General features: G+C 39.5%; 1 protein-coding gene across 3 annotated transcripts in view; it reads left to right on the top strand.

The window, feature by feature from the left end:
* nfatc1 (nuclear factor of activated T cells 1) overlaps positions 1-18716 on the top strand; it is a 37267-nt gene extending 18551 nt beyond the window's left edge. For 2 of the 3 annotated variants that reach the window (XM_044171609.1, XM_044171608.1), the window contains 5 exons: positions 1944-1999; positions 4737-4869; positions 7525-8139; positions 13786-13901; positions 17232-18716. In XM_044171609.1, the coding sequence (XP_044027544.1) occupies positions 1944-1999; positions 4737-4869; positions 7525-8139; positions 13786-13886 (905 nt within the window). In that variant the 3' untranslated portion in view covers positions 13887-13901; positions 17232-18716. The remainder of the gene's footprint in view (positions 1-1943; positions 2000-4736; positions 4870-7524; positions 8140-13785; positions 13902-17231) is intronic. The other variant, XM_044171610.1, reaches the window with a different exon arrangement.
* The last annotated feature ends 3623 nt before the right edge of the window (positions 18717-22339 follow it).

The following is a 22339-nucleotide window of genomic DNA, read 5'->3' as shown; positions in this document are numbered from 1 at the left end:
CAGATGGAAGTTTTAGTAAAACAAACAATTTTTAGAGACAGAACTGCTTTCATGGAGGAAGAAATATTCTCATTGGTTAAGTGAAAATTCAGTTTTCTGGCTAACTGGTCACATTTTGTTATGACAAGATGTTTGAGTCAGAATAGAATCTAATAAATTATTAAAATGTTTTCAAGAAGTGAGAAGAGCCATTGCTGCCTTGTTGACATGTTACACATAGAATATGCTTTTACGACACAAAACTAACATATCCATTGGAAACTGTATGCCACCAGAAAGCCGTTCTGACGAGGATCCTGTACAACTTCCTGTATGACAAGCTGTTTTTCTTTTCATTTCTATTGTTTACACATAGGCTTCCTTGCAACATGGCTTGCAAATGTTATGTTTGATTCATAGTACCACACACTGGTGTGTTTTCTTGCACGCCAGATGTCTGCGCCTTGCTGTGCACCAGTCACAATTGTTCCAATGGTGCCCAGAAAATGCTGTACTTTAGTTTTAGCTAGTTATATATTTGTTTAAACAAAAATGTCCATATTTTGTCACTATTTGGGGGAATTTGTTGTCAGGTTTAAGGCTGCAGAATTTGGGTTATCTGTCACCAGGAATCCATGGTTACATGTTTTTGCAAGAAGAGGGAAAATAGTCTGGAAGTCTGGTGCCTTAGTGGCAAAAAACTGGTACAAAACTTGTTGTTTTTTTATTAGTTTTTTCCTTTGGGGGTAGAGCGGTCCCTCTCATTTAGGTGATACACATAATATTACTTCTCCCTGAAGAGCAGCAGCTAAAACTCCAATCCAGGAGTGTGTCAGACAGGGAGAGGAAGTAAAGAAGAGTGAAAGTGAGATCAAAATAGAGAACAGAGAGGAACAGGTTTCCAGTGTCTTCTCAGACATAATAGAAACTGTCAGTGCCAAGCTGCACCTCCTCCATCTCTGCCACCTCACAACTCCTCCCTACACAAACGAGTGCTACCCCATCCATCTGCACCGGGCTGTCTCCTCAATTCAAACTCTCCACTTATCAAACTGCAGACAGCCTGTTGAGCAGCACAGCGCATATCTCAGTTAATTTTCTTCAAGAAAATTTGGCCACAGCTGACCTTTTTTCTTTAAACTGCAGTTTCCTTTCCACGTAAAGTCATTTTCACAGTCATTTAATGTCTTTTTAGGGCCTTGTTAATGAGTCAGGGGTCTAAATAAATTGCAATGGTTTCCTTCTGTGTCTAATAAATTGGTAAAAATATAGTTTAACTCACACCTCATTGGGCAGAATGACAAATCAAACTTGCTTTTTTAGCAGGCCTGTGTTTTCCGACAGCTCATATGATGCCTCATTTTATTGCCTGATGGGAAAAACTCTTTATTGTGGCAACTTTAAGGAGAAAAAACACATGACCAGAAAAAGAGCAAATACCAATACCATTTAACAATCATTATATGGGGATAGCAGAAAGATTCCTATGAGAACATAAGAAATAAGAAGTTTGAAAGTTGAGGCGAGCTGTCATTTTCCAGTCGTTGTGTATTAACGAGCCGACCAGCTGCTCGAGCATGTTGGGATTCCACACAGCGATGAAGTCAAGGTTTCTCTCATCCACCAATGATGTTGCTCATCTCTTTGGTATGACTCTGGTTTTTTAGTATTGCATCAGATTTCTCTCTCTCTTTGTGTGTGTGTCTGTGTGTCTCTCTCTCTCATCTCTTTCTGTCTCAGGTTCGTTAGACTGAGGATATGAGCTCATGAGTGGCGGGTCAGAGTAGCATGACGTGTGCGATACCCTCGGCTCTCTGTAGCTGTTTTATATATCACTGATGTAACAGATAATAATAACAACACTCATTCCATTTCTTCATTTCTGTTGGGAGCCAAGTAGGTGGATTATTTTCCGATTTGTCATTAAAAAAATCTTTTTCTCTCTGTTTGTTTTTTTCTTTTAGATGGTCACCACCTCTGGGAGACTGAGGCCAAGGTTGATAGAGACGCCTCAAAGCCTGTAAGTGATACATGTGACACTGTTATTGTGGTGAATCCAGTCTCTTTTCAGGATTAAAGCAGTGAAGATAAAGCAGCTGTTCTCAATCATTTAACTGAACTAAGCAAAACTGATTTAACTAAATCAAATGAGCTGAGAGTGAATGGAGCTCCACTCAGCTCATGTTGAATTCTGAATCACAAATCTAGATTTGCAGTACATCAGCATTTGATTAAACCTTTTACTTTAAAGCGCCAGTTCACCCTAATTGCAAAAACAAACAAACAAAACAACATATTTTCTTATTTACCTCTAATGGTAACCGAACATTGCATACATATATATATACATAGATTTTTTGCCTTGAGTTTCACATTTCATCATATTTACCAAACAGACATGACAGTGGTATCGATCTTATCTAACTCTCGGCAAGAAAGCAAATAAGCATATTTCCCAAAATGTCACAGTATTCCTTTAAACCATGCATTCCTTACACAAAGTTAATATGAACATGTGATGTACACACAGAGCTCTAGACGAACACGTTAAGGACACGCGCACACACACACAGAAGTGTAAGTGGAATATGACTGTAGATTTTCTCGGGGGGGGGGGAACAGCAGTGTTGTGTTTGAAACGTGTGGAAAAGGTTTTCCAAAGTTCAACCTTCAACCTGTGGGAGTTTGTGCTTGGCAGTGTGTCCTGTCTTGGCCTGTGACAGAGAGAGAGAGAGAGAGAGAGAGACATGTAGTGGTGGGAGTCTGGGAGATAGACGAGGGGATTAGAGGGTGTCTATATGTGAGGCGCTGCACCTGCTCCCATTGCAAAACATACACACTTTCCCTCTCTCTCTCTCACACACACACACATACGGTGACTGCTGGGACACATCTGTCTGCTTGAATAGACAAAGGGCCTCCCTCCCTCCCCTCTCAGCCCAGTCTGCTGGATTGGTCCCATTTTAAACACTGACGCTGCCTTAGCCAGGTTCAACCTCTGCTTTTGCACCACAACACAGACCAAACCACAAATTCAGAATACCTCACCGCCTCCGTCACCTGCACAGACTGACCTTCCCCAAGAGGGAGGTAGATTTGGGAGAAGAGGGATGATTTAGTTTTGATTTTAAGAATTATTTACAATTAGATACATCAGATTACTCATATAAATGTAGATAAACGGTCTTGAAGCGCTCACTTGAGGAGTCCAAAAATGCTCCTTTGTGCTCAGTTTGTCCCATTTTTCTTCCTCCCTTCCACATGAGAGAAATTACTTTTGTCAGGTAAAAATATCTCAGTGCTAGTTTTGCTGATTTTCATGCTTTTTACACAAATTGAAGGTCCATTCGGTCCTCAGTGGGTTGAGATGATTTTACAATACAACACATGTGCACGTAAAACTTTCAAAAGTAAGTGAATGATTTCACTCGTACATGGTTTGGGATTCAAAATAAAGCCTGTTTTTTGTGAATATGTGTAAATTGACATGTTGGACAACAGCGACACAAGTGAAATGCTGCAAATATTCCTGTTTAACCTGGACACAATTACAGGTTACGCAGTGCAAGCGGTGAAGCGTTTCCAGAGTTTTTATCGGCTAATTCTCTGAAGGACAGATAATAATAAGAGAAGTCGAAAAGCCTCATCTGGCTTCACTTGACTTTACGACTGTAGTGATTTAATGTAACGTGTGTCAGCTCTCACCTGTACACGTCCAGGCCAGCCGTCCTCCTAAGCACAGTTTTGTAGACAGATGACTTCCTCCCTGGCTACTGAGCAGCACGTCCAACACACTCAGACATGTATATTCACACATGCATGCACAAAAACACACACATATGGGGCTAATATGGCAACAGGCTGAACTCAGGAACGTGGTCGCTCCTGGCCTTCGCTTTCTCCTCAGACAGTGGGAAGCTCTGCAGGGGAAATAAACTATCTGGACAATTCACTGCGCAAACAACCATGGCTCTCTATAACCTTACTTCATGGTCTCTTTGTGGCTCTCTAGTTTGAGATTACAACCAGACTTTCAGGTTTTATCCACCGCCCCCAACACACTCAACTTCAGACTATGGATTCAAAGGAAAGGAGACTAAGTGAAAGCAAGAATTGGAAAAAGAAATAAAAGCATTTGACAAAAAAACAATGAATACATAATGTTTCTCTGTCTTAAACCACAAAAATCTCAAGAGTTAATGTGTATTTAATGTTCATATTTGGTAAACACAAGTCTGTGCCCCTGACGCACCACCTTATACATTCATTAATCTATGAAGGAGTATAAGTGATGAATAAAGCACACTCCTATAATGAGTCCTCAAGTAGCTCAGCCCTTTTATTCTTTGCTAATTTTTTACTTATGGTGTGCTATCTTTATGTATGAAAGTGCCTTTTCACTCCAAAGTGAACAACAAAAATTGCCTTGTGCATCACCTTTTTTTGTCATTGACATTTGCAACCAGCCTTTTTTATATTTAAAATAAGATAACAATAACACTTTATTGATACCAAGGGACAAATTGTTATAGACCAGATAAAGATATGTTAAAAGGTTAAAAAATAAAAACATTGGAGAACTAGATAAGATTAAATTACAGCTACAAGTATACAGTAAGTAGGAAAAAAACCAAGCCATACATCATATAAGAAAGCTTTATACAATACAATAATCTATGCATTATATATTTGCTTATACAAACTATAATAATGCATTACAAAATTTCACTCAAGTTGTTAAATTTTCTACGTTGCAGAATTCAATACTCGTTGAAATCCCTCCCTATCGGAACCAAAGACTCTCCACTCCGGTCCATGTGAACTTCTACGTCTGCAATGGCAAGAGGAAAAGAAGCCAGTACCAGCGCTTCACCTATATCCCTGCTAGTGGTAAAGCTCTCCTCCTCATACACATTTACGTCTTCACAATCAGTGAGTGAGCAGGAAACAGTTTAGGGTTCAGTATTTTGACAGGAGACATGGCCGTTGTGGTCCGGCCAACCTTTCTATTAAAGATGGAGTATTATGGAGAAAAATAATTGTATAGTCTTAGAGGGAATTTTGTATTTAGTGATGTTATTTAGATGTTGAGGCATGAAGCCTCGGGGAGAGGAATGTCTGCTTAGTTAACGTTTTGATGAAATTGCACAATTCAAACAAGACATTTTGAACCACCCCTCACTGTGATGTCACAACTGGGGAAAAAATGTAAGACATATGTACTTGACTTTACTAATTCAGAATCTGGACCAGGTTAGAAATAGTCTTATATGATATGTCAAGGGAAGGGTTGTGGTGTCAGCAATAGTGCCAGCTAATCACTGTAGTGGATCATGTATAATGCAACATCAAACAGTGTCTTTCTGACATTAGGTCAAAAAACTGTCACCAGAGTGCTTCAGGGACATGAAATTTTAATACAAATTTGTCACCAAAATAGGAAAAGACCCCCTTATTACCTCTAAGATCTCAGCACATCTTTGCTTATTCTGCCTTTCTTTTACTTTCCTGTCATCACCGCAGCACTTCACCACTCTCAGTCTGCTCTTTGCCTTTCATATCCCAGACTAATTAGAAACATTTTAGCCAGCACATCTGAAGACGAGAACAAACAGTTTGTTTTCCCCCTTGTCTGGTGGTTTGCTAGGGAGGAACAAAGCAATGCTATTATTCCTTTATTGTAAAAAAAAAACTATAAAATCTGTTCTTTTCCATACCTGTAGCTACATAACCACTGCAGTGACTGGACACACAAGGGCGGGGAAAGGGGCATGGGAAAGGCATGTTATTTGAATAAAGAACCTATTGCCAAGCTAAATATAAACAGTGACCCACCAGCTGAAATGTAGAAACCACTGCTAATTGCGCTCCGGGCTTGGAGCGAAAATCCAGTGGGTGGTTCAAAGCTGTGATTCAAGTGAACTGGCCCAGCCCTGTACGTGGGCGACGGAGTGCCCCGCTGTGAAAGTGGAGCATTGTCCTCGGGATGCAGGGAGGGGAGAGACTAGGGGACAGCTAGTCTGGTCAGTGTCTCCGTAAAGAGTGAGCGTCTGTAAAGGCAACAAGCAAGATGGGTGAAAAATAGGATCTTCAAGAAAAGGAGTGAGTCAAGAAAAGTTTAAAACAAATCACGTGAGTCAAAGCACAGGTGGAAAAAATTATGAAAGGCTCATTTTACAATAATGAGATGTAAATGAATTTCAGTTTTTCCTACTTTTTAAAATCACATCACTTTTTTTTGCAGCAGCAGGTGTTACAACAGCTCGTACAAAAACAACAGATTTATTTTGGGACATACAGTACACACGGCTGATTTTCACACTCCGGAAACCCAGGCTCACTTTTGTGGCAAGACAAACATTTGCACTTCTTCTGCTTCTTTCTGTGCCTGTGCATCTGCCTATCCTCGACAGGCAGACAGACACACTTCCTCCAATCGGGCCCAAAATAGGGGTGCATGTGCTATTTTAGTTCTGTGGTGGTGTAACCATCTCATTTCCTCTTTTACAGTTGTTGACAGTGGAGACTTCAGCAAGGTATGACGTGTCCTAGTTTCACCCTTTTTTAGTCTAATTAGCCCTTTATTTAGCCTGGCACACCCTGTTAGATTAAAAATATATTTTTCAAGAGATTTACCTAAGCAAGCGGAATCACGAAAAACAAAAAGATGCAGATAAACAACTAAACAATTAACAATGTGCATCCGTAAAATAAAGAAGAAGAGAGAAAGAAGAATAAAGTAATTTGCTACTTCAGCTTCAATTTCAAGCACATGCTTCATATTATAATCTAAAACAGCTTCAGCACAAAGAAAAGAAGGAATAGATCCAGTTTAGTGATGCAGTGATGAAGCTCAGGGTCAGAGCCGTGCTGTCGTGTGCTTGTAACTGGACTGAAACGCTTGTTATATAAAATTGATGTCGTGTCAGGAGCTGTAGCAGATTGACGGCCCACATTTTAAAACTTGGTGTCCAACATGTTTTGCACTGGAATCTGGACGGGTGGCCAAGATGCCGGCCACTGAGAACAAGTCCTGCCTCATTTGAAGTCAGCATCGGTTCTCGCTTGTGCAATAACCACAATCCTCAAACACCCTGAAGCCTCCATTTTGTCTTTTTCTGCTACATCTTGTGTTAAATAGCAGCTTTCACATTCAGTTAAACTTTTTCTCTTTGTCTCAATGAGCGAGCAGTAATTTATTTTAAATTGCTGAACCCTGCTGAGTATGAAGCTGCTGTTACAGCAACATATTTCATATCACACATTTAGTGGATATTAGCACCAGAGCAGGATCCAACGAAAATAGACATTTTATTATAGAAGCAGCTGGATGTTTCTCATGTTGATGAGTCATCCCTTTTTTCCTGCTTTTTTGTGAATATTTTCAGCAGGCTGGGAGAGCTCAGGCCCAGACACAGAGTCTCATTGATGAGAGTGTTTGTTTGGCAGCGGGTATCCTAGCCACAAACCCACTCACTCACTCGCACTTGCCGGATGGTTGGAATATGTGTTTACTCATTTAGCTTTTCCTTCTTCTTCTCTCAGTTCCAACAATAAAGACGGAGCCACATGACGACTACGACGCCCCTCTGGTGTGCAGCCAGCGTGGTCCCGGCCTGTCCTTGCACCCAAAGCCATACTTCCCCCCTCAGGTCATGACCCCAATGATGACCTCTGACCTTAGGCCGTGTGTGGTGGGCGGGGCTTACTCTGTCAGCCAGCAAAGATTGGCAGCCAAGCCGTCCTCGCTGCCCCCCTCGTCCTCTCCAAGTACCAGCCCCAAACTGCACGACCTGTCGCCGTCGCCCTTCTCCAAGTGCCTCTCTGCCGGCACAGCAGTCCAACACCCGGGCCAACAATCCCCGATCCCGCACGTCTCAATCATCCAGGAGACACCCGGGCGCTACCAGCCACCTAACCTCTACCCGCCCAGCAGCTCCTCCTCCTCCCCAACCTCGCAGCCCTCCACCCCGACTGACAGCCCTTTCTCGACCCACTGCATGACACCAGTCAGCGGCAGCACCAGCCCAGCAGCTCAGCAGCACCCCAAGGTGCCAGAGAGGGGGCGGGGCTCCCTTCAGGAGGACGGCAGCCCCCCAACACTGGCTGTCAGCATCAAACAAGAACCACAGGAGCTGGACCAGATGTACCTTGATGATGGTGAGTGAAAAGGTTTTTATTATTATACAAAATTATGCTTAACTGACTAATCCAGTGCATGGAAAAAATTATAAAGCAAAGGACCCGTCCAACCCCCGTAATTAAATAAACAAAAAGGTTTTTATTGCCCTCCAGCACATAAGGGCCATAAAATATTTGCAGGTGCTGATCGGATTTTTGATCAATATCATATGACCCACGGATCACTTTGCCAGGAGCTGAAACTTTTGGCCTTCAAAACTCAGTATGGAGCTTTTGTTTTGGAGCAAATCTCCTCACCCATTGTCATTTAAGGGAATAGTTCAAGATTTTGGGAAAACGCTTATTTGCTTTCTTGTCAAGAGTTAGATGAGAAGATTGATACCACTCTCATGTCTGTATGGTAAATATGAAGCTACCGCCAGCAGCCAGTTAGCTTAGCTTAGCATAAAGACTGGAAACAGAGGGAAACAGCTAGCCTTGCTTTGTCAAGGTTAGAACATCCACCTACTAGCATCTCTAAAGCTCACTAATTAACACCTTATATTTTGTTTGTTTAATCCGTATGAAATCAAAGTGTAAATACCACACATGCTTTTTTATGGGTGGGTTGTGTGCCAGACTGTTTCTACTAACTCTCACCAAGAAATCGAATGAGGATATATCCCAAAATGTTATGTCAAACAGTCTGTGTTTCTGTTGGGTAGCATGCTTACTTGTCTATATTGTTACTGTTTGTGTCAGTTGCAGGCCACTGAAGGAGTAGATTGGCGTGGGAGGGATGACTGTGTGCCAAAGGGTTTATCAATGCTGTTGCAAGTCTTACTTGAATAGAGGCTGTCAAAAGACCTGCATTTTTTAAGATCTCTATACGAATTATCTCACTTTTGTGGTGCTTTTTTCCATTGCTATCAGCTTTCTTCGTCTTCTAACTTCTGAGGTAATTAGATCAAAGGAGCCTGGTGGTCTAGTATTTGATATATATAGCTTTAAACTCTGAATAAGACAAGCCTGCCTAAAGCTCGCTGATATAATAAATGCAGTTTTTTGTGACCTCCTTTATTTATCTCAGAGAGAGCAGGGTTTTAGGAGCACAAACTTTATGATCTCACTGCTCTGGCCCTCTGCGCTCACCAAAGAGGTTCGGGGGCCGTGTGCTCTGCGCTGCGGTGATTTGAAATAAATTGGATAAATGATCTTCCTCGGGGCAAGAAGAAACAGTCCCTGGCTGTGTGCAAGTCCTGTGGATAAAAGGAGTGCAGTAGATGAAGAAACACTAACCAGCAGCTATCAGCGGACAGAGCAGCGGGGCTTTGATCCGTCACCAGAGCCCCTGCTGAATCGTCTGGCCGAGCTTCCTGATGATGGAGAGTGAGACGCTGTTGTTGGGCCACAGACTGTAGGACTCAGACTGTTCCCATGCCACTTCCTCTGAACAGTCTGGGTAAATACATTAACACTTGTTAGCTCTGTCTGCTGGGATATTTGGCTGGCTAGAGCCAGGATTTGATTTGTAATTATGCTCTCACTGGTGCCACCACTGCTCGTGTCTCTTGAGGATTTCTTGTTTCAAACTAGGTGTAGTTAAAGTAAAAAAAAAATCAAAGTTGTAAAGTACGCCACCATAACCATAATAGATATTTCTGAGGGGCTGAGCCCCCAATTACACTTGTTTTCATTGGCAAATTGAGGGAAATTTTACTAAGCATTCCAAACTTAACGTGGCTTCTCACTTCGTTAAAACCTTTGGCAGAGTTTGACATGAGTTTATGCTTTATGGCCTCGCTCAGGTGTGGTGTTACTGTAATTTCATGTCGACCACTATGACATCTGAGACTTTTAGGGAGATGAAACATTGACTGTCATTACAAGTATTCAATGAAAATAGGATTGTTGTGTGTTTATGGCCTGTAATTTAGTATATAATGATCTGTACATTATTGCCAGAAGTCAAGATTAATCATTGGCATTTATTTAATTACAAAACAATTTGACGCAAATGATTTAAATGAATAATTTAAATGCATGAATGTTTAATCACTTATCCTGTCAAATAGCCACAGTAAACTTCACTTATAAAGTAACACAGTCAGGTGGTTTTGATCTCCCATCCGAACTTTGTTGTTGCCTTTTGTAATCAGAGCTGATATCTTTTCCCTGTTTGTTCCGTCCTCTCGTATTCATCAGTACCCCCCTCAGTCACACATTTTTTCACTCCATCCCCTGAGAGGATTCAAACATGTCTGCTCATGGAAAGTCTGAATAGTGTTGTCTGGCCCCGAGCTGCAGCTATAGGCTGCAGAGTGCACCGTCTAAACTCCACCGCTGCTGAGGCTAAGGGAGATGGATGCCAGCCACGCTGCCATAAAACTTGCTGACTGGAGAGGTTTGCATGCTTCTCTTTGGCTCAGAGAGAGTCTGGAAGAGGTGGCCAAAGCCATACGTTATACTGCACAGTAGTGTGCCTAAGACTTTTGTCAGCGGTGAGGTAACATGAGCAAAACATGTCCATTTTGAAGTCAGATCTGCGCCAAATATCATTACGAAATTCTTTTTTATGGCGTGTTGTGGCCTTGTTAGATGTCAGAACAGTACAATTGATGACCAAAGACTTTAGATGATCATAGGAAAAGTATTTGAGAGTGAACTTGTGACTAATACCTGACTGAAGACTCTGTTGGATCTGTCTAATTGTTACAAAAAGAAGCAATGCTTATCATTAGTTTGTATGATCAAAACACAGACTTTACACATGTTGTCACATTTATGGTTTAGGACCAGCTATTCTTTTTATTAATTTATGCTGAGCACAGTACCTTTGGAGGAAATATATCATTGGTTTATCACATATTCATCAACATCCACATCTGCTATGTATTACTTGTTGCCAGTTACAGTTATTGATGCATATCTAAATACAATGAGTGGCCATAAAAGACAAAAACACCAGTATGATGTAATGCAATGCAACAACTCTGCAATTAAATGACCATATTTAAAACGTTTTTGTAGCGACCGCTTTCCTTTTACTTTCCTACTTTTTTCCTAGTTTTGAGTCTGAACTTTGTGGTGATGTTGTAGTGGACAGAATTAATGGTCATAGAAAGGTGTTCCTGATTTGAATATATGGAGGACAACAACAAAAACTACAGCCTCAACAATGACCATAGAGTAGTTTTTTATTTCTTTCATTTGTTAGTTTGTTTAACAGAGGCAATAAAGAGACACTGTTACATAGGGAGAAGCACTGCAGCAGATGTAATGTATATACATAGGGCGTCTAGCTGAAGCTAATTTGCAGCCCTCGTCCCTGGTCAGGCTTTTAAAGTCAGGTTAAAACAACAGAACAGATAGTGTGTGTGCATGTGTATATACAAGTGTCTGAGTGTATTTATTGTTTAGGACTGTGTATGCAAGACATGTGAGAGTGTGTATGTATACAGTTTGTAGGTGTATATGTATGTGACAATGTTGACGAAACAAAAGTCATTTATTATAGGATTGTTTTACTTGAGTTTTTTTCTGATTACTCAGTGTATGAAAGGACATTGTCATTGTGGTAATATTTTGCTGAAGTCTTCTCCCTTTCTATTATTCTATAGTCTTAAGTCCTACAAAATCCTATTGTCCAGACGTTTTCTTTATAAATAATACCTGGGTTCAAAAAGAAAATTGGCAGAATCTGTGGTGAACTACAGAACCGCTCTGTGGGACTGACTTGCAGTAACCCAGTAGGAGCCTCATTATGTGGGCCAAGAACATCTCGTGGCTTGTGGCCTGGACTTGACGTGGCAGTAAACCGGGGTGGGGGTGGGGGTGTTGTGGTGTTTTCTGCCCCCCTGCCTTTATTTCTCATTGTCTCAGCTCTGGTCCCGCGGCTGATTTATTCACAGCGTTCAGAGAGATTGTTGAATATCTCGCCGGCTGATCGGTTCCTCTGTAGTATTGTGTTATTACAGGCCGGATCATGTTGACGCGTTTAAGCCCTTAATGAGACAAACAGTGCTGTGTTGCTAATTGTTTGGAAGTTCCTCCTTTCTCGAGGATTTCCTGGTTGGAGAGGCGGTCTGTATCAGTCAGCTCCAGCTACAGTGGACCTCCATGGGACAGGAAACCAGTTCCTGTATTACTTTATATCAAACCCCACCTTCCTTGCTCTTGAATAACTGTAAAGTCTGAGACAAATTAACTCACTAACATTGCAGTGTCTTGTATTAAATGAATAGCAATGCAGTCAGGTTAATCCAAGGTGTTTGTGGGGGGGGTTACAAGTTATATGTCACTATATCACATGCATGATTTAAGTATGAACACAGTAATACTGTTGAATGACCACAAATAATGTATATACAGTATACTGCATATTCATATTTTTTTCCATTCAGCTTGTATTGTATTGAAACAAGTAGCTGTATTTGTAATCTGAGGTTCAGAGTTAATTCTTGACCTTGGAAACAGCAGTTGAGAAAACAATATCACCAAAAGGTCCATGTAGTGGCTGTTTTAGAGCTTTCAGTCACATCACATGATCTTCTTCAGCAGATGGAGTTTGCCCATTTGTTATAGGATTGTAGATGTTCACAACTATTCTGAGCACTTTAAGGACTTTTCGTCCATGTTGGCTTAAAAGCTGAAGTTCATTCTTGACCTCGGAAACAGCAGCTGAGGAAACAATCTCACCACAAGGTCCATTTAGTAGCTGCTCTGGAGTTTTTGATCATATCAATCATGAACTTTGAACTTCAGCTTTTAAGCCAACATGGCAGAGAAAAAAAAAATGAAAATTTGAATATCTACAATTCCATGACAATTGGGCAAACTCCATCTTCATGTGATATAATGTAAACGTCCTGAACAGTTACAAAATGGACCTTGTGTGTTTTCTCAGCTGTATTTTTTTTTTCATTTTAATCTTTTTTTTTTTTACAAAAATAGTGATCCCTACAGTGACTGAACATCCTTCCTTTCAAAATCACGTATAATGTAAAAAACTTATTGTTTTCTCAAATTGTAACTGAAATTCAGTTCAGTTTTTTTGAATAAAAAACAGAAAACCCAGAGTTTGCTGGTGTTAGCTTGTTTGAAGCATCTCTATCACTCGACCGTCCTCGACCGTCCCCCCAGCAAATCAATGTAACCAGAGAACACATGACACAGATGTCACACTGGTGCTGGGCCTATTTTTAGGACTTTGTTGTAAACACACTTAGAGATCAATAGATTGACTTTTTTTTTTCAATTAGATCCTCCACATCAAATGTGACGGCACAATGAAAAGTGGGCCATGGCAACAGACACATAAACAGTAAATGTTGTGGCCTCAGTGGGGCAAAAGATAAAGTTTTACTGCCTGGCCTTCCTTTGTTTTATATCAGAATAAACTACTGAATCCGTCTGAATTCTGTCTTTATAACTTTTCATTATTATGTGAAAGCTATTCCACCACATACGGCACATGATGACGTGTAAGGGAAAATATCTGTACGCCATAATTCATCCGTGATTTTGATAGTAACCAGACAGGTGATGACATGATGTGGAGGTCTGACAATATCTTGATGTCCTAAATTTACAGCCGGCGTCCAGGCTCGATGTGCGCGTTGAGAAGTCGTTGTAATAACGTCCCCTTGAGATTTGAACTCAAAGATTATATCCTTCCACCTCCAGATGCGCAGAAGGTCAAAGCCAGATCAAATAGAGGAGAGGAGGTCAGTCAGTTCAGTCTGGGCCGGGAAGAGCACACATGGCAGCGGAACGACACACTGTAGGAGGGTGGAGATGAGGTTTGAGTGTTTATTTCTTCTGGTTCAAGTATGTCTTTTGGTAATATTGGTTATATTCTCACATTCACATGGCTGATGATGAGCTACGTTAGAAAGCATCTTACATTACCGTATACACAGAAAAACAGACCATTCTAATCCTACTGTTACCATAACAGAGTTACTACTGGTCCTGATGAAACTGAAGCCAAATGACTTGGGAGTTTAGGACTAATTAAATCAAGTCAAGCCTCATTTAGGGAGCAGATTTCCACTGTACTTTTATATGAATATTGAACAGATGGGTTTACCCATTTATCCATCATGTATAAAACAGCTAAAATAAAGGTCAAAACCAGTGGCTTTGCTTGTTTTAGCCCATTACCTATAAAACACGAATACAAATAGCAGGCCACAAGTTTTTAGGTTGATTTCTCTACCTTCCAGGCTGCCTGTGTTTCAGTACACAAGTAATATCAACTTGCAGAAACCTGAAACTTGTTTGAGATTGTTTATTCGTCACAGTTATCAACTTCTCACCTTTATTTATTAATCAAAGTTCCATTATTGTTGCATGATAAAGCAGCCGTGAGCAGAGACCCATTTTGAAAGCTCACCTTGGGGGTGCATTAAAGGTCAGTCTCGCGTCCGAGACTTGAGTCAGTTGTTGAAAAACAAAACCGTTGTATTCATGATCTTTGTTTTTGAAAATTGATAGCAAAAAGAAAAAAGAAAAAAATGAAATTTTAATAAATTGTTGTTTCTTGTTTTAAAAAGGGTTTTGTTGGGCAGCCTACTCTTAGATGTCAGATTTATGAGTGTCCTTAAATGGACGGTTATTGAGTTTTTAATACAGCTCACAACAACATTGCCACACATAATGTAACTTTAACAAAACAAGCAAAGGTGCAAAAATATTCACTGCAAGTTGATTTTGATGCTGTATTGAAAAAGAAGGGCCTAAATCAAAGCAGCAGAGGCAGAGATATTTTGACATTTAGTCCCTAGTATGTGTCAAGCTCCAAAATCACTGGATCCTACATTTCCCATAATGCAACCAGTAGCATCATTTCATATGACCCTCCCATGTCTTTCCAACCCTATACCCCCAGTTTGTAATGCAGGTTTGGAAAGCTCTACCCAGAACCACAGAAGACATTATACAACTGTTTTCACAAGCTGAGCACTACTTCTCATGACGAGTAAAGTGAACTTTATGTGTAAGATTGGTGGAGTGTCCCTTTAAGAATAAAGTTTTGAACATGGATGATGAGTGTGTCCTTTTTTGGCCAACTGCTAAATCAAGAGGAAGTGATTTAGTGCACCTGAATATAAATGTCACTGCTTCCTTGATGAGTATATTCCACGCTGCCAAGTTCTTCGCAAAGGCATTGCTGTGCATCTCACCCTGTCCTCATAGTCGCATAATAGGTTCAGTGTGTCCATGTGTTTCTGTGACACACTCATGCGATCTTGCTGTTGTCCTGTAGTTATCAAACCTCTCAAGAGATCTTCCTGTTCCTTTATTAATATCAGTCAATCAGCAAGCCAAACACATTAACTTCATGTCTAGACGAGTGTAACATATCGCCCTGTGCTCTGTAATTGTAAACAGCTTCATTCAGAATTTATGTGACTTGTTGTTCAGAAAGTTTTGCACCCACACTTTTAGTTTTGTTTTGAGTTCCTCCTTAGTTATTGTTTTTTATACTTAAGGTGATTATGACACATTTATAAGTTTTGTTTTTTACCATGGCAGCCTCCTGTACACTTCTAAACACCTCAAGATTAGAATTGTTGCGAGGCACGTACACCCCGTCATCTTTTTTCGTGAGTGGTATTAGGAAGCAGCTGTGCCAGTGCTGGGTCACCGAGGGAAGGGCTGCTCTGCTGCCTGCGATGAAAATAAACCTTAAAAAAAAAAGTAATTCCATTGTGTGGAGGGAAATCTCAGGTTTCCAGGCTGCTTTTCCAGCGTCCAGTCAGTCAGAGGGAATTCCTCCCTCGGCCTGCTGACTCGGTTTCTCGGGGCCGGCTCCAGGGGTGTTCCCCTTCCCCTCGCACATTTCTCATCCTTGTGAGAACTGAGAAAGGGGTCTGATCCTAAACCTGGAGGCTGATTAAAAAAGTGAGAAACTGATTATAGAGGGTGGAACTGTGGAGACGATCTCTTCAAAGTAATAAACGAGTTCACAGATAAGAACGGTAAAAGCTGATGAAAAATGAACTGTCTCAATCCCCTTTAGTGAGGAAAATAATTAGTGATTTGTCCTTTTCTCAGTTATCAGTATGCTGATATCTATATATTTTTCTGGTTTAACTTCAGTCAGCCTGCTCAGTTGCTCTTGGATCATCCCCCTACCTCCGTCAGCCAAAGAACACAGCTGATAAAAACAGATAAACAAGTGCACCTGGATCCTTTAGAGACTGCAGGAGGTTGCATCATCTCTCTTGATAAAAAAGGTCTGGGGATGTCAGATATAGAGTGATTCTATTATGTTGATTCAGAGGAAATAACAGGTCCAATAGAGCTCAGAGAATTGTATTCACAGTGGCTGAAAATGGTACCTTAAAGCTGCACTAATACATTTATTTACTAAATTTTTAGATTAACAATGGAAAAAGTAACCATCTGTAATGTAAAAGCCATCACACGTAGCGATGAAGCCACAAATAATTATCACCCAACTCTGCAGTTCTCCTCAGCTCTACAGAGCATTTCAGCCTCTTCCAGCTCGTTGTTTTGATTTTACGGACAGCAATTTTACTGTTTTGGTTCAGTCTCACCACTTTCATCAGTTTTGTTTCCAGCAGCATGAGGCAGCTACTTTCAGCCAATCTATCCTACCTGCTTACAGCTTGTTCTGCCAAAAAAATGTATGCAAGTTTAAGCTATTTTTAAAGCCCCTGAAAACTGGTTTTAGATGTCAAGTAAACAATAATTATTCATGACCAAATAAGCAACAATCAAAGTTTAAGTTTGGAGAAAAAAAACATACTCAGCACAGTCAAAAACTCAGCTGATGAACTTCATCAGGACTGTGTGGGTGTGGTTTAATATGTTTTAACTGACATCGTCCTGGAAACACAATACAATTCACTGTCATCAGATATTGATTAAAATGTTTCTAAATTCTGATTGGTGCAAGAAAATATGTGACATCACCCTTTTCCAATGGGAGATGTGAGATCCTATCACTAGCAAGAAGCTAAGTGAGAAATTAGTATACAGGGCCTTTAAAAATATTACATGCAACATTATAATGTAAATTCACACACTCAGCATGGTGACTTTACTCCATGTGGAGTGTCTGACATACTGACCGTTCTTTTTTCTCTTTTCCTTTGCAGTCAATGAGATCATCAGGAACGACCTGTCAAGCATCTCCGTCCACAGCCATGCGTAGTTTCCCATCACCACCACAACTGACACAGGAAACAAAAATAAAGAGAAACACCAAACAAAATTTGTCATTATGGTTTTTATGCTTGGACTACAGCATGAAGGAAGCAGCTAAAGGAAATGCAAGGAGAACAAATGTAAATGTATTGTCCAGATGACCAGGGTCCAACGTGTGCCTTGTTTTTCATATATAATGCCTTTACACAGAAATTATCCAAGGAATGCATCACATGACTGACTTTTTTAAGACATGTAAATTGAGTATGTAGCAACCAACCCTGCCATCCCCAACTACAAAGTATGCTTTTAGAGGACCAAAAATTGTGTTTTGTTTTTTTTTGTTGCAGTTTGTAAATGATTCAGTGCCTATTACTTATGTAATTTGTATATACCATAGCTGTAGTGCTTCAGATGCATATCTGGCTTTACAGAGACACAATTTAAAAGAGAAGTGCCTTTTAGACTGGAAACACAAAACTGTAGCCTGAGTTTGGCTTCACATGTTCAAATTGAAAATTTGTAAAATTACAAGATTTTTTTAATGGGAGATAATGTAACTTTTGCTGAATAGTGGCTACAAATGGCAATTATGGGATAATGTTGAATGCTAAAAGACAGTGTAACAGTAGCTCAAATAGGGAATTGTCATAACATCAGCAAACTGCCTAATCAGTTTCCAAAAGCTACTGGTCATACCAGACAAAGTAAGGCTGTTGCAACAAAACACTTTCCAGATGATAAGTTACCAAAACCTCATACAGAGTTCTTATGTCTTTATGAACTCTTACAGTACACAAAACTGTGCAGTCACAGAATAATGAGTCATTTTGTGTTGTTTTTCTAAATAAAAATAATATAGACTGCATAGTGACTTGAAAATAACATGAACTTTGGAGTAAACTTTTGGCTACAGTAATAATGGTTTGACTTTTATCAAAGTAGAAATCATCTCAGTTTTGATAAAGCTTGACTTTTATTATTCCCTGGAAGCTATGCAACATGCAAGTAGCATTAGTCTCTCAAAGAATGTAAACATTCACCATTGTAACTGAGAAGGTCTCTAATCCAAAGAATACTTAACAGTGAACAGCAATACAAATATATACATTCTTTAATGTTTGTTTTTGTTTTTTCATATTTATTCTCTTAGCATGTGCTCTCTTTATTCATGTTTATCATACAGCTTCTTTTACATGCTTACCTACATACTGTGGTTTATCTGCTAATTTGTTTGCGCTTTTATAGCAAAACTGAATGGGCTTACACACTTCCCAGTTTTATATGTATTTATGAGTCTTAAGCCTTGTAACTGAAGGGCATGAAAGAAGCCATACTGAAATGTTTACCAAGGAGGTTATTGTTAGTCTACAATTCATAATTCTGCTTTGTGATCTATTTTGTGTATTTGTCAATAAATAAGCTTTCATCTCTTTCATCTGAATGATCTGTGTCTTACTGTGGACAGGACATGAAATCTGGCAGTTTATACTGTATACTGTCTGTGTCATTATAAAGGAGAGAGTTTTGGAAAAGATGGCTTTAAATTAGATTAATAAGTGCTCAAATATACAAACATCCATTTGTTCTGGTGGATGAGTTGCTTCCTGCTTTTACCTGAAGTGTACATTTATAATCAGCATCTCCAGACATAGTTACAGCTCCACTGGGCAAGATTTTATGTTAATACCAGTGGTATTGTATGTTACATATCACATGCAAAGCAAGGTCCAAGAGTCAATTGATTGATTTTCTTATGTACAAACATGAATGGAAACCAAAGGCTGAATGGAGTAGTACTTTAGTAAAAATCAGTGGTGGAAGAAGTATTCAAATCCTTTACTTAAGTAAAATTACATTACAAATTGTGAAAATACCCCACTACAAGTAAAAGTCCTGCATACAAAACCTTACTTAAGTAAAAATATATCTAGATTGTAAGTGTGATTCTGCTGTAGCTTTAAAGCAGAAATCAATCTCACATCCATTAAACCCACAACCATCACCAATACAAATGCAGTGCTCTCTCTCTCTCTCGCTCTCTCTCTCTCTCTCTCTCTCTCTCTCTCTCTCTCTCTTTACTGTAGACCTATATCAGTGTTTGATTACAGCTAAAAAAAATTCATTTCACAACTGAAACATTGTCACACATCTTCATGATCAATAACTCCAGTAAGAATAAATCCCACATGAAAAACTAGTCCTAATATCTACTGCCTTTTTTATTTGGTGATGTCTCTCTTGCAGGCTTCTCCGCTGCAGTGGCTGGATGTCAGTTGTGTTACGGTGCACACTGACACCCGGTGGTCTGCAGGATTTCTGCTGGATTTTACACATGGAATGAATCCCAGCGCTGACAAACAGTTAATAGATTATTAGTGTCTGTACATTTTTTTTTCTATCTGATTGTGTCACAGCCTGACCTCCACTCACACTGAAACTCTGCTGTTATGAAAATCATGATGTGTTAGATTGACAGTTTGTTGGTTTTCCTTGGCTGCCCTGCACCTGTCTTACAGTATGTCTATAAGGAAAATGAGGTGTCATTTTTACTCACTCAGTAGATTTTTCTGCTGGTCATTCTTTGGTAACATCCGAACAGCAACTGAATACATTATATATAATTATATATGATTGTAGGTATAATTGGCAGTTCAAGGTAACTTGATTTAGAACAAGACTGAAGTCGTGAAAACGGTTGAATATAAACAAACAATATTTAATTTACTATGATGTTGCAATATCTAATCTTGAATTCAGTGTTAATTATTATGTCTGCTATTACATCCTTACATAAATTAAACTGAATTAAAAAAAAATAAAAATAAAAATAAAAAACATGATTACACTGTAAGAAATGTCTTTGTCTGTAGTTAAATCCTAAAAATCTTCTCAAAACAGAGAAATCTGCCAGTGCAGTGTTATTGTTTTGACTTTATTCAACTAAAAACTAATTGTTTTGTTTCCTTGATTTTAGTGCAGTGATCAAGAGTTTCAAGATACTAGTATATAGATCTTTCTTTAAAGAACTTTATTTGTACTGGAAAAATGTTGAATTAATATTGCATTTGGTGTATTTTATTAGTCAGAAGAAGTCAAATTACATAGAAAACACTGTACTTTTCTGACAAAATTAGACACATATTAAAGAATGAAGGAATCAGAAAATGTTTATGAATTTTACAATATGTCTCTCTGTATTTATGTGAAATCAGCAGCTTCTTTTGCTTTTATGTTAAAAGATAAACTAAGATCATGTAGATTTTTAAATCTTCATCAGCAGCTTCTCTCTGATGGTTTGTTTCTTTCAGCTCTGAACACGAGTCTGGTAAGATGGAGAATTTATTCAGCAATGTCATGCTCAACTCCAGCAAAAATGAAGCCTGTCTGTTTGGACCGGGCTATTTAGTGGTTCTCTCACTGATCGACATCATTACTTTTCTCATGGGACAACCAGTGATCGCCAAACTATTGTGGATCACCTTCACATCCAAGAAGACTACAGACATCCTGAATTGTAATTTAGCTCTCTTCCACAACTTCCAGTACTTGATGTGCATCTGGTATTTAATTTTTGCTGCCAAACACCCAGACCCAAAATCCTCAAGTTTTTGTTTGTGTGTGCACAAATCGGAGGGCCGATTGTCTTTTATCTGCATGGAAAGATATGTTGCTGTGATTCACCCCACGTCTTATCCTCTGCTGAAGAAATACAGATGCAGGGAGGTTTGTGCTGTCACAGTGTGGCTCTTTTCAGCGCCCACTGCTTTGGCAAGTGTTATAGCAGAGGAGGCTTTCTCCTCTCTCAATGAGCAAGTGTTAAAAGTTCTTCCATTTTGTGTGTAGGGGGTCATGACTGCAGTGATGGGGCTGTCAGTATTGTGAGGGCGCTGAAGAAGTCTGGCCCAGGGACAGACAAGCTGCATCCTGTCAAGAGGAGAGCCTTTAAAACTGTCTGTGCCACTTCAACCATTTTTTGTTTTGTTACACTCCAGTTTCTTTAATTCAAAGCTTTACTTTTGTGGATGAATATGCATTTGACTGTATAGTTACACCTGGATGTATATTCTTGTTGTCTTTTGCGTGTGTTGTGCATCCACTGTTTTACCTCTCCACCCAAGGGACGTTGTTAAAGTGAGAAAAGAAAGCCAGGTGATTTTCTTCTTCTACTAATATGAATAACGAATCTGACAATACTTAACAACATTCCCATCACTCTGAGTTGAGCTGATTTACCTGCATGCAAACCTTTAGAATTAGAAAACACATCTGTATTCTTAAATATTCATAGCTAAGAAACAACAAGCATCTGATAGAAATCTGGTAATCTAGGCTTTGGAGCAAACTTTAGTTACCCGAAGAAATACAGAATGAAGGTTTAGCCATAACAATAATTCTTTGATGGAGAAGTAATCTCATTGGTTGTGTTAAAGCTTAATGTAAGGAGCCATGGCATCTTAATGACCAAATTATTTTTTGCAGGTTTCTGCCTCAAAAGCAGCTCAGCCTATAATGCGGAGTGTGGAAAATATGATAATGCATTATATGATCATATGATAACATCATGTGGAAATATTATATACATTAGATTTGTGTTGATAAGAGTGTTTCTTTTGCACTGTACTGAATGCCTGTGGTGATGGAAATATGGAAATGATGTTTTATTTGTATATTGTATAGTAGTATATAAAGTAAAGTATATAATTTGATTGTTTCAGGCTGAGCTGTCGGCACAACACCAGACTTTGTCCTCAAATTTAATTTACACCATATGGCCATTACTATGTAGACATCCCATACTTTTGCGTGTAACTTTTGTCTGGGGTTGTTTTTTATGGTTTGGGCTATAGGGCCTTTAGGTACACTTAGGGAAATGCAGCTACATCATTCAATGATTTTTTTAGACAATAGTTTGGTGAAGGCCCTTCCCTGTTTCTACATGACGATGCCCCTGTGACAAAGCATGGCCCATAAACACCTTTAGAATGAACTGGAATAAGTCAGGCCTTATCTCTCAACATCAGTGTTGGACCTCACTAATGCTCTGGTGGCTGAATGG

The sequence above is a fragment of the Siniperca chuatsi genome, linkage group LG17 (assembly GCF_020085105.1).
Source record: "Siniperca chuatsi isolate FFG_IHB_CAS linkage group LG17, ASM2008510v1, whole genome shotgun sequence".
Classification (NCBI taxonomy): Eukaryota; Metazoa; Chordata; class Actinopteri; order Centrarchiformes; family Sinipercidae; genus Siniperca; species Siniperca chuatsi.
The sequence above is the reverse complement of the archived record's forward strand: the minus strand, read 5'-3'. Positions and strand labels throughout refer to the sequence as shown.